This window comes from Lepus europaeus, chromosome 5, assembly GCF_033115175.1.
Source record: "Lepus europaeus isolate LE1 chromosome 5, mLepTim1.pri, whole genome shotgun sequence".
Taxonomy (NCBI): Eukaryota; Metazoa; Chordata; class Mammalia; order Lagomorpha; family Leporidae; genus Lepus; species Lepus europaeus.
The window spans coordinates 136,772,796-136,786,465 of NC_084831.1; the positions used below are offsets into that span (position 1 = coordinate 136,772,796).

The following is a 13,670-nucleotide window of genomic DNA, read 5'->3' on the forward strand; positions in this document are numbered from 1 at the left end:
TGTTATATTGGCTACTTTTTTGTCTTGTCTGCTTTTACCTGGACTCTCACTGCAAAAGGCAGGTCTGTAGTGCAAAACTGCATTTTGTTTTAGTTGAAAATTCCAGGTCTCTTGGTATTGGCTATGTGATGAGCAAATCACTTAGCTTCTCTTTGTGTTTTCCTTTTATCAAATGAAAAACCCCTTCCTAAAATTTTTACAAGGTTTTTTTGGGGGTTCAATGAGACACCACCTGGGAGATACAGTAAGCTGTGTATCAGTCTCTTTTGAGAGGCTTGCGGGGTCAGGGCTGTGGCTCACTTGGTTAATCCTCTGCCTGTGGCACCGGCATCCAATATGGGTGCTGGGTTCTAGTCCCGGTTGCTCCTCTTCCAGTCCAGCTCTCTGCTGTGGCCCGGAAAGGCAGTGGAGGATGGCCCAAGGGCCTGGGCTCCTATACCTGCATGGGAGACCAGGAGGAAGCACCTGGCTCCTGGCTTCGGATTGGTGCAACGCTGGCCATAGTGGCCATTTGGGGGGTGAAGCAATAGAAGGAAGACCTTTCTCTCTGTCTCTCTCTCTCACTGTCTAACTCTGTCTGTCAAATAAAAAAAAAGAGAGAGGCTTTCACTAAGAGAGACAGGAGAGATGCCATGGAGACATAGTGTATGGAGTTGGACCCAGACTATGGCCCACCTCCAGAGACTAAATTAAATAATGATATAAATTGCAAAAATATTGGAAACAAAGATACTAACTATAGGAGTTTGTCTTTACTGAAATAATAGTCTCACGTTATTAACCTAAAATTTCCAGTTAGGCTAAATTATCATCAAAGAGATCTCATGCCAATGCATCCAAAACAAATAGATGATGAATCAGAAATGGATCCTTGGAAAGGCCAGATTTATTGATTTAGGAAAGGAAATTAATTAGGAGGGGATAAAGCCCTCCTTTTACAACCTCTTGTCTCATTCTTTGCCATTGTTTTTATTTGTTTTACTTTTTAAAGATTTATTTGTTTATTTGAAAGAGTGACAGAGAGGCAGGAAGGGAGAGACAGAAAGATCTCTCCACTGATTCACTCCCCCAAATGGCCGCAATAGCTGGGGCTAGGCCAGGCTGAAGACAAGAGTCAGGAACTGCTTCCTGGTCTCTCGTGTGGGTGACAGGGTCCCAAGTACTTGAGCTATCTTCTGTTACCTTCTCAGGAACATTAGCAAGGATCTGGATGAGAAGTAGAACAGCCGGGGCTCAAGCCAGTGATCTGCTGTGGCATTCTGGCAATGGAAGCAGAAACTTAACCTGCTATATCACAAAGCCAGCCCCTCTTTCCAAATATTTTAAACATATTCCATTGATCACGCATGTTGAAAGGTTCCCAGTTACAGGGATAAGCAGACTTCCATTTGTGATGCAATGGGATTTTTCTAATGGGATATCTTTCACCTCTGAATTTTCTGATCTACTCGGCTTGCTGCCTTTGCATGTTGCTGTTAGCTTTAGCAAGTGCTTTATACACAATGGACTGTGATAAATTCCTGCACTGTGTGACTTCTGTGACAGCAAGGACTGTGACCCTTTGGTTTCTGAGAAGTACTCAGTGATGTAGGTAGTCACCTGGAACATTAATCACTGGACACAGCACTTTCACCTCCTAGAGAGCTGCTGACATTGAGCAGCAGGCTGTGTTTGCTGTGTTTGATGAGAACAAGAGCTGGTACCTTGAAGACAACATCAACAAGTTTTGTGAAAATCCAGATGAGGTGAAACGTGATGACCCCAAGTTTTATGCTTCAAACATCATGAGCAGTAAGTCTGACACTGTGTCATTCTTGACTCTTGTAGTTGAGGTGTTAACGATGCCCACATGCAGAGATGTGGATTAGGATATACTTGCTGCAGAGTTCTTGTCCTCACTTCTGATCCAGGACTTGGTGATACAATCCTGCAAGATCTCACTACCATGCTTAGTACATAACTAAAACTATTGTTTAAAGCAGTATCTCTTAAATGATAATGAAAATATATGAACTTGATACTTGAATAAAATCTGTAGCATTGATGAAAGCAAGGAGTAATAAAACTGGAGAAACATGCTAAATAGTCTCCATTTTTAGGGGCATCCCTTATCACTTAGTGACTGGTATGTCAAGAAGAAGTCCTTATATTATGCTTTCCCTTTAGGTAGAATTATTCTGGATAATATTCTAAATTTAGCTTCGTTATATTTTTAAAGGCAGAACACAAGGAACAAAATATTTGATATCCATTTGACAGAGGAAAGAGTAAATTGATGTAGATGAAAAGCATTATCTTTATCCTGACATTTGTCACTTGCTAACTAAGAGCATATGCTCTCATTAGGGAAGAATGAGTTTGATCTTCTATTCAGCACATTAGACCTGGGAAAGCGAATATTGGATAATCACTGCTTTGACACAACATCAATTTATCTGGAAAATTTATCTTAGGTATAATTAGCCACATCCCTTTTGTGGGCACAGGCCTGGCACTTGAAGAGACTTTTCTCTTTCAGCTATCAATGGTTATGTGCCTGAGAGCATACCCATTCTAGGGTTCTGCTTTGATGACACTGTCCAATGGCACTTCTGCAGTGTGGGGAATCAGGATGACATTTTGACCATTCACTTTACTGGGCACTCCTTCGTCTATGGGAAGAAACATGAGGATACCCTGACCCTCTTCCCCATGCGTGGAGAATCTGTGACCATCACAATGGACAATGTTGGTAAGAACTGGACCCTTGGAGAGGAAGCTGACTTCCAATCTCTGCACTGTTGAGTTCTTCTATAGCTCTCCAGGGAACCATTGCTCCCCTGGTTCATCTTCCTGAGCCCCTGCAGGCTTCCTTCAAATGCTCCTCATGATTTGCATTCGGGAGATAAATGACTCAAGTGAGTCAAAGTCTTTAATGTGGGCCCCATTTATACATCTCTGGACTAAGGCAAGGAATAAAAACAAACAACAGCAGAGAGATAAGGAAGAAGCATAAATACTTCATAAACTAAATAGCATTTCTTGATCAAAATGCCCCTTTGTGCCTTTTGGAGGCCCCCTAGGGTTAGCAATCATTAGATGTAGTGCCTTAGAGGCTACCAGAGACAGCTTTGGAGTTTGCCAGACCCAAGTTCAAAACCTGCTGTTACCTTAGGCAAAGCTACTTGGCTTCATTGAGTCTCAAATTTGAAAAACAGGATAATAATACCTTACAAAGGCGCTCTGCTCATTACTTGCAGTGTGCACCAAGTGCCCAGATTTCAGCAAGTAGTAACTTTTCCAGAGTTCCTGGGAGATCTTTAGTGTGCTAGCAATTCACATATTTTGAAGAGATTCAAAGTTGCCCTGGGCCTACCTGAGTTATTACTTAGAAATACCTGAGTATCTCTTATTTGTGGGGACAAACTTGTTCATTATCTCTCTAATTCTCAAGCAAATGTCAGCCAACAAGATGTATATGATACTCAGGATCCACTTTATTCTTGACTCACCTCTTTTTAATATATTCTAAGATAGTGATGCTTGAACCATTTGTGCTGAAAGACACTTTTCCCTCCTTAATCTCCATTGACCAATACTTTTGGTGTATATTCTGTTTAATGAGATAAGTACTCTGATCATGTGCTTAGATGCCACAACAATGTCAAATTACTGAAAGAAAGAAAGGACAAAAGAAAAGGAAAGAGGGAGGGAGGGAGGGAGAGACAGAGAAGTAGAGAGAGAGAGGAAAACATTTTTAAGATCTTTATTTCAGTTTCTCTGTTTATGTCATCATGGAGCAGTAATCAATAGTTTACAGATTAACAATAGTCCACATATCACCCTTGCATATTCTTGATTAAAGTTCATTAGAAATTAACTGCCACACTGAATCCTAGTGCTTTATATCTTTTCCCAGATGTTCAGCTCTTTTTTCTTCTGTAGGAACTTGGATGTTAACTACCATAAATTCTGGTCCAAGAAGCAAAAACCTAAGGCTGAGATTCAGAGATGTTAAATGTATCCGGGATTATGATGACGACTCATATGAGATTTACCAACCTCCAACGTCTAGTCCCATAGATACACGGAAAATGCGTTATTCTCCAGGAAACAGAGATGAGGACTATGATGCAGAGTTTGATTACCAGAATTCACTGGCTTCCTCGTTAGGAATTAGGTCATTCAGAAATTCATCACTGAACCAGGAGGAAGATGAGTTCAATCTTACTGCCCTAGCCCTGGAGGGTAGCTCTGAATTCATTTCTGCAAGCACGGATGCAGCTGTTGGTTCAAATTCTTCTTCTCCAAGGAACATCAGTAGGCTCATGGTGGATAACCTAACAGGACCTCAGAAAACCTTTCCTCACTCAGGAAGCGCTGGAGCTGGGTCCCCCCTGAGACACCATGGTGGCTTAGACAACGACTCAGTTCTCAACTCTCCCACCGAAGAGAGCAGCCCTTATTCAGAAGACCCTATAGAAGATCCTTCACAGTCGGATTTCACAGGAGTACACTTACTTCCACTTGATGCAGAACAATCCAGAAGTCAAGAACATGCTGAACACAAGGGATCCAAGGTGCAAAGAGACAGAGCAGCAAAGCACAGGTTCTCCTGGATGGAGTTACCAACACATACACTTGAAAGACATTTAAACCAAAATAATGCTTCTCCTTCCAGAATGGAGCCCTGGGAGAACATTCCTAGTGATCTGTTACTCTTAAAACAAAAGGACCCATCTAAGATTTTGAATGGGAAGTGGCATGTGGCTTCTGAGGAAGGCAGTTATGAAATAATCCAAGATGCTGAGGAAGACGTGGCTCCTAAAAAAGTGCTAAGTGGCTCCCATGGTGCCTCGAGGGCTTGGGAAGAACACACCCCCTTTACAAACAAACCTAGAAAGCACAGGGGCCACACGTTTCCTGGATTCAAACATACATCTCTACGAGCAGAGCAGGGTGGAGGAAATAGGAGACTGAAGAAAAGCCCATTTTTCATCAAGACACGAAAAAAGAAAAAGGAAGAGAAACTTGTACACTATGGTCCTCTGTCTCCCAGGGGCTTTCGCCCTCGGACAGGAGAGGCAGACACGAGACTTGAACACTCATTGTTTCCCCATAAGTACAAAGAGACATCTCTCCCCATAGACCTCAATCAGACATCCTCTTCTGTGAATGTTGACATGATTGCTTCACTTCCTGACCATAATCAGAACCCCCCAAATGACCCTGGCCAGACAAGTTCTCCTCCAGATCTTTATCAGATGGTGTCCCCAGAGGAACACCATCAAACATTCCCTACTCAAGACCCTGATCAAATGTACTTGACTACAGTCCCTCACTATGGCCTAAGTTTTGAGTCCTTCCCTACTGAAAGTAATCAAATGTCCCCTTCCTTGGAACATGAAATAGGGCAGACAACTATCTCTCCAGATCTTAGCCAATCAGCCTCCTCCCTAGACCTAGGCCAGGTGCCCCTATCTCCTGACCTTGACCAAGCGACCTCCTCCCCAGACCTCAGCCTGATGCCCCTTTCCCCTGACCTTGATCAAGGGACATCCTCCCCAGACCTTGGACAGATGCCCCTTTCTCCTGACCTTGACCAAGGGACTTCCTCCCCAGACCTCGGACAGATGCCCCTTTCCCCCGACCTTGACCAAGGGACTTCCTCCCCAGACCTCGGACAGATGCCCCTTTCCCCTGACCTTGATCAAGGGACCTCCTCCCCAGACCTCGGACAGATGCCCCTTTCTCCTGACCTTGACCAAGGGACTTCCTCCCCAGACCTCGGACAGATGCCCCTTTCCCCCGACCTTGACCAAGGGACTTCCTCCCCAGACCTCGGACAGATGCCCCTTTCTCCTGACCTTGACCAAGGGACCTCCTCCCCAGACCTCGGACAGATGCCCCTTTTCCCTGACCTTGACCAAGGGACCTCCTCCCCAGATCTCGGCCAAATGCCCCTCTCCCCAAACCTCAGCCAGGTGACTCTCTCTCCAAACATCAGTCCAACAATCCTTTCTACACCATCATCTCTTCCAGATATTGATCAGACATCCTACCCTTCTGAGTCTGGTCAGCCACTGCCTTTTTCAGAATCTGGTCAGACTTTTGATTATCCAGACCTTGGTCACATGCCATCTCCTTCATCTGCTCCTATACTTAATGACACTTTTAATGAAGTTAATCCACTGGTTGTAGTGGGTGTCAGTGGAGATGATGGAGATTACATTGAGATTATTCCAAGGCAGGAGGTCCAGAGCGAAGAAGATGAGTCCTCTGAAATTGATTATGTGTCTTATGATGACCCTTACAAAACTGATCTTAGGACAGACATCAACTCCTCCAGAAATCCTGACAACATTGCAGCATGGTATCTCCTCCGCAGCAACAATGGAAACAGGAGAAATTATTACATTGCTGCTGAAGAAATATCTTGGGATTACTCAAAATTTGCACAAAGATATGGGTAATTTTCCTCCTTTTACATTCTTATTTTTCACTAGTATTGAAAAAAGTAATTACCATGATCCAGCAAGATAATCTGGGGCAAATTATACTAAATATAACTTGGTTCATCTATTGTAACTGTTACCAGTGAATGGCAGGGTTCTTGTCTTCACACAATAAAGAATTCAGGCATGAGACAGAGTAGTGGAAAGTAAAATAGTAAGGTTTATTAGGGAAGGGACATCCATAAGAACAGATGGGCACCTCTCCAGACAGAACCTGAGAGAGAGTGCCCAGTCACTCAGACTGGGGGAGAGCGGGGTTACATGGTTGAGTGGAGAGATTACAACTTGGCAGGCCAGGTGGGCAGCTCAGCAGAGAGGCAGAGGGCTGAGCACCCAGTCCAGTTGAGGCTGGGGTTTTTTAAGGAGATGGGTCTTTGTCTTCTCACATCTCCTCCTGAAATAAAAGACTTTATGGGTGTAAATACTAGAAACTCCTATCTGAGTTTTCCCCCAGAAGTTATCAGACAGGAGGAAGCCTAACTGGCTCCACCCTGGGTTTAGAGGAAGGGTGAGCAAGACCCTCTGGAGTATCAGGGTGGGAGCAGGGTATTTGAAATGCAGATACTGGGCTGCATCTGGAAGATTATCAGGCAGAAGGGGCGGGGACCCCCATCTGGCAGGTTATTGGGTAGAAGGGGGCAGGGCAGGATGCAAATACTGACTTTGAGATGGGTATGCTAGACATAGATGTCTTCTCTTTAGGCCTTTGTCACACACACATAAGCTGATATCTGACTTCCTACCTAACACAACTTGGTCTGCGAATTCCAAGTCTTTGTGAGTTCCAAGATTAGCTTCTCTGCTTTAGGTGACACTTGGACAACATAAGAACAATCACTGAGAGAAGGTGATGATATTCTGTAGTTAAATAAGCCTCTCTTATTACACATTTCCCTAATCCCTCATTTTCTTGATCCAATGCAAAGTCCATTCTACTCATAGCTATCTGCTAATCAATAAGATATAACTGAAGTTGACCTCAAGTCAAAGCTTGTAGGTAGAAATCTCTTTTTGCATTTATTTGTTTACAAAGGAGTGTTTCTGGGAGATCTGTGTACCTGTTTTCTTTTAAATCATTTTCAATCCAATATTGCTGAGGGGTAGAAAGTTATATTGGGCTAGGTTCTATGACATGGGATGAAGATACAGAGATAAAAGAGAGGAAAAAGGAGCAAGGCTTTGTAAACTACAGATTCTCAGGGATATAACAAGATGACTAGTCACAAATCATCTAAACATAGCCCTCAGCTTTTACAAAAGCTAAGTGTTACACTAATCAATTAACATCAAATTGTAATTATAGTAGGCACACACAATGTAAGATTGATTTGTGCAAATTAGTTCATTAATTTGATGCCTGATATTTCCATATCAAAACTCTATTTAAAACACTTTCTCCTGTGATTTTCTATTTAGATGCAGCACCCATTCTCATGTACACAAGAATAACTGGTTTTCTGAGGATTTCTAAGAAAGGCCATGATTGGATAGGATTTAGGACCTGTCCAAAGTGGGAAAGGGTAGAACCAGTTCCTTCAAAATCTTGGATCCCATACAAGGCCTGTCCTACAACACATTTTAATGGCAGTTGTGTTGTTTGACCAATATGTATTCTGTAGCGTTGTGTGCTAGACTGAGAATCTGAATGGATGGAGTTAGTATGAGAGAAAGACTGAGAAGAAGGCAGAGTGAGATTCTCTGTTGATGATTTATTGAACATCTGTAAACTTTATGGGTTCTATGGATGAGCTTTTAGCTTGTTTCCACAGACTTGGAAAACTTGAGAGTCAGTGGGAAAACATGACACGCTTTGGTCCCAAACTGAGCTGATGAATTATATTGAGGAAAATGTATCTTTTTGTACTTTAATCAAAGCTTTTGAGATAATTTTAGATTCACATACAGTTGAAAAATTAATACAGAAAGATTCCTTGTTTCTTTTACCTAGTTTCCCTCAGTGGTAATATCTTTTTTTTTTTTTTGGACAGGCAGAGTGGTGAGCGAGAGAGAGAGAGAGACAGAGAGAAAGGTTTTCCTTTGCCGTTGGTTCACCCTCCAATGGCTGCCGCAGCTGGTGCACCACACTGATCTGAAGGCAGGAGCCAGGTGCTTCCTCCTGGTCTCCCATGGGGTGCAGGGCCCAAGCACTTGGGCCATCCTCCACTGCACTCCCGGGCCACAACAGAGAGCTGGCCTGGAAGAGGGGCAACTGGGACAGAATCCGGTGCCCCGACCGGGACTGGAACCTGGTGTGCCGGCGCCGCAAGGCAGAGGATTAGCCTATTGAGCCTCTCAGTGGTAATGTCTTAAAAATCTATAGCACTATATCACAACCAGAGAAGTATAATCAATACTGTCAAGGTACAGGAGGTTTCCATCCTCACAAAAATCCCTTTATAGTCACATGGTCCTCCCTCCACCTTTTTACTTCCATTCCTCTTGGCTTCTGTAATTTTGTCATTTCAAGAATATTACATAAGTGGAATTATGCAGCATGTAACTGTAAGGAATTGGAAATTTTTTCATTCAGTATAATTCTCCAGAAATTCATCCATTGCAAGTATCAATAGTCTGTTCATTTTATTGCTGAGTATTCCATAGTACAAGTGTACCACAAGGTTTTCTTTGTATATGTTGAGGGTATACAACATGATATTTAATATAGATATAAATTATGAAATCACTAAATCAATCAAATTGACATATGCATTATCTCACGTACTTATTTTTTGTGGTGAGAGCTTAAAATCTACCCTTTCAGCAATTTTCAAGCACACAATACGTTGCTATTAACTATGTTACTAGATCTCCCCTGGTCTAAAGAAAATTTTGTATTTTTTAAAAATATTTATTTACTTATTTGAAAGGCAGAGATAAAGAAAAGAAGGATGAGAGAGAGAGAGAGAGAGAGAGAGAGAGAGAGAGAGAGAGAGAGAGAGGATAGAGATCTTCTATGTGCTGGTTCACTCACCAAATGGCCACAATGGCCAGATTTGGTCTAGGCTGAAGCCAGTAGCCAGGAGCTTCAACCGGGTCTCCCATATGGGGGTATTTGGACCATCTTCCCCTGTTTTCTCAGGTGCATTAGCAGGGAGCTGCATGGGAAGTGGAGTAGCCAGGACTCCAACCAGTACCCATATGGGATGCTGGAGTGCTGGTGGCTTAGCCTTCTGTTTTTATTTTTGTTTTTTAATATTTATTTATTTGAAAGGCAGAGTTACAGAGGCAGGAAGAGAGAGAGAGAGAGAGAGAGAGAGAGAGAGAGAGAGAGAGAGAGAGGTCTTTCATCCTCTTGTTCATTCCCCAGATGGCTGCAATGGCTGGAGCTGGGCTGATCCAAAGCCAGGAGCCTGGAGCTTCTGCCAGGTCTCTCACTTGGGTGTAGGGTTCCAAGGACTTGAGCCATATTCTACTGCTTTCCCAGGCCATAACAGAGAGCTGGATCAGAAGAGAAGTAGCTGGGACTCGAATCGGTGCCCATATGGGATGCTGGCACTGCAGGTGGCGAATTTATCCACTACACCAAAGCACTGGTCCTGCAGCATCACAGTGCCAGCTATGAAATTTTTTATCTTTTGACCAACATCTTCCCAGTCAAATCCTAAGAATCACCATTCTACTCTCTGTTTCCATGAGTATATTCTCCAGGTTCATCTATGTTGTAGAAAGAGATGGGGTTTCCTTCTTTTTATGCTGAATAGTATCTCAGTGTGTATATACCACCATGCCTTTTTTGAATTTTAATTTTTTTTGTAATGGGTTCAGCAGAGTTCACAGACATAGTTCTGAGAATATAATGATATCCTGTTTCTCCCTCCCTCCTTCCCTGCCCCTTTCCCCCCTTCTCCCCTTCACTTTTGAGGTAACATATCTTTAATTTACATTGCAGTCAAGGGCTTAATGCTCCAGCAAATAAAGAGTTCAACAAGTAAAAACCAAGGAGGGGCCGGTGCTGTGGCACAGCGGGTTAAAGCCCTGGCCTGAAGCACCAGCATCCCATATGGGCACCGGTTCTAGTCCCGGCTGCTCCTCTTCCAATTCAGCTCTCTGCTATGGCCTGGGAAAGCAGTGGAAGATGGCCCAAGTCCTTGGGCCCCTGCAGCCATGTGGGAGACCCTGAAGAAGCTCTTGGCTCCTGGCTTCGGATCGGCACAGCTCTAGCCATTGCGGCCATCTGTAACTGTCTTTCAAATAAATAAAATAAATCTTTTAAAAAAAAAGCAAAGAGAACCTAGTTTAGCAGAAATATAAGCAAAGGCTATAAACTATAATCAAATGGAAAATGACTATTTTACTCATATACAGTAAATTTCAAAGGAATCACAGATAATTAAAACCATTGTATTATAACATTTTTAACAATTAGTTTGACAAAGGTATAAAAGAAAATTGACAAAACTATATTTGCAGCAGTACTGATACACACAGGCATTTCTTTTTTTGTTTTTGTTTTATGATTTGTTTAAGTTTAGCTCCCATATATAAAAGAAAACATGTGTGTACCACATTTTCTTTTTCTGTTCATGTGTTTCTAGACATTTAGATTTATTCTATATCTTGATTATTGTGAATTATTATACACTGAATATGGAAGTGCAGATATCTCTTTAACATACTGATTTAATTTTCTTTGGCTTTGTACCCAGAAAAGGGATCTATTTTTCATTTTTTGAAGATTTCCCCATACATTCCTACCCACAATGTATAAGGGTTCCCGTTTCTCCTCATCCTGCCAACACATATCTCTATCTTTCTTATAACATCCATCCTAACAGGTGTGAAGAAATAGGAGTCTCTTTTCATGATATGATTTGTTTCTCTGATTATTGCTAACATTGAGGGTTTTTCATGTATCTGTTGGCTATTTATATGTCTTCTTTTGAGAAATGGCTTTCAGATCCTTTGCCTCTTTTTAATTGGGCTATTTTTTTTCCATTGAGTTCCCTATATTTTAGATATTAATTTCTTATCAAATGTATGATTTTCAAATATTTTATCCTATCCTATAGGTTACCTCTTTATTATTTCCTGTGCTGTGCATAAACTTTTTGTTTTGATGCAATCACAATTATCTATTTTTACTTTTACTAACTGTGTTTTTGGGGCCATTCCTAAAACATCTTTGCCCAAAGCAAAGTTTGGGAATAATGTGCTTTAGCAAAAGCAAATGTGAGGAAAATGCCTAGAATACAAAACATCCATCCACCCTTTGATCTTCACAAGAGTGGCCTTATAATTCTGTCGAACAAGCTCTGGCACTATCTCATTGAATGATTTTGTCTGCCTTTAATGCTAAAGTTTGCTATGTTAATATACAGCTATATTTATTCATTCACTTATATGCTTTACAACAAATGTAAGTGTTTGCAATATACCAGATAAAGTGCTAGGCAGGAAAAGTAGCATGAGCAGCTAGGCACAACACCCGAGCTCATGAGGTTTATTTCTTAGTGGCAGAGCCAGATATTAATGGATAATCTCACAAATGAGTCACATGTGATTTGCTACATATACTGTAGAAATACTACAGGGATTCACTATATACTATATAATATTTGTAAATATAAAGAATGATAAGAAATTACTTAGAAAATGATAGTTAAGCTGGGAGTTGGAAGATATTTACTGGACTGTGTTTTGATTCATTCATTTTCCAACAAGGATTTACTAAAGACTGCCTCTATGTTAGGTACTGCATTCAGAAAGAGGGACGAATTCCTAAATTTTTGAACGGTCTTTGATTTCTTCCTCTAAACAAATACTATTGTTATTTCAGTGATGACATGGATAATGAAGATGCTGATGATATTCCACAGGCCACTGTGTACAAAAAAGTAGTTTTTCGAAAGTACCTAGATAGCACTTTTACCAAACGCGATCCTCAAGGGGAGAATGAAGAACATCTTGGCATTCTTGGCCCTGTCATCAGAGCTGAAGTGGATGATGTTATCCAAGTAAGTCATCTAGAGCGCTACCAAGATCATAGGCTTTTCCACACTTTTACAGGATTGTAAAAGTGAAGGTGTCAAGACAGCTACAAGTGATTTATTCATTTTTCTAGAACTAATAATTACATTTCTTTTCAAAGGTTGCTTGCCAAGCAATTGGATAAACTCCTAATTTTTTAAAGTGATGAGAATTAGGGGCAGGCTATTTGGCCTAGCAATTAAGATGCTAGGATATCCACATCCCGTAATGGAGTACATCCCAGCTCCTCTCCTGATTCCAGCTTCCTTCTAATACACACCCTGGGAGGCAGCAGGCGATAGTTCAAGTACTTGGGTCTCTGCCACTCATATGGGAGACCAGGACTGAATTCTTGGTTTCCCACTTTGGCCTGGTTTAGCCCCAGATGTTTCAGGGGAATTTGAGGAGTAAACCAGCAGATAGGGAAGTGTTTCTCTCTCTCTCTCTCTCTCTCTCTCTCTCTCTATATATATATATATATATATATAATAAAATACAGAAAAAATAATGCTGGAAGCATATAATGTAGGAGAGGTAGCACTATAACTTTTATCTAAAACTAACATGAAAAATTAGTATGTTCAGGAGCAATTCAATTGGGTTTCATAATAGCAGAGGTAGTGGGAGTAATAAAAATTTAAAAATATCTCCTGATATTTTCCTAAAAGAGAAGAAGGTGAATTTAAGGACAATCCATAAGGTAAGTAATGGTGTCTCATGCTCTCCAAAAGTGAGCAAGTTTTCTAAGAATCTTGCCAGTCCTGGTCATTTCTTTAAAAATCCTCTATCCAGTTCCAGGTCTATAGCTGGCTTTGATAACAAAGTTTATTTAGCCCATTCTTTTTAAACTTACTTACCAAAAAAATAAATAAATAAATAAATAAAGAGAGGCCCTGAAGTCTAAAGTAAACTAGCTTCCTAGACCCAAAAACATTCTTAAGATGTTGTTAAATTTTTCAATCATCATTTGCCTTATAAAAATACAAGTAAGTGGGGATTTGAGACTTTTAATTATTCTAAATGATTCATGAAGATATGAGAGGTAATAGTCCTTTCTCATGCTTAGGGATTTTTTTTAATTCTTAGAAGTTACTGAAGAGGAGCTGGGAGGAGCTTTCTCCACAGACCTGGCATGCAGACTTCTCATGTGGCATTTAAAATCCTCTACCATCTGGTCCCAATCTGGCCCCAACCTGGTCTTCTCCAGTC

The 13,670-nt window shown here is 41.3% G+C and overlaps 1 protein-coding gene across 1 annotated transcript in view; it reads left to right on the forward strand.

The window, feature by feature from the left end:
- F5 (coagulation factor V) overlaps positions 1-13,670 on the forward strand; it is a 73,913-nt gene that overhangs the window by 37,944 nt on the left and 22,299 nt on the right. The window contains exons 11-14 of the mRNA XM_062192756.1: positions 1,641-1,791; positions 2,519-2,731; positions 3,925-6,448; positions 12,271-12,448. Of these exons, the coding sequence (XP_062048740.1) occupies positions 1,641-1,791; positions 2,519-2,731; positions 3,925-6,448; positions 12,271-12,448 (3,066 nt within the window). The remainder of the gene's footprint in view (positions 1-1,640; positions 1,792-2,518; positions 2,732-3,924; positions 6,449-12,270; positions 12,449-13,670) is intronic.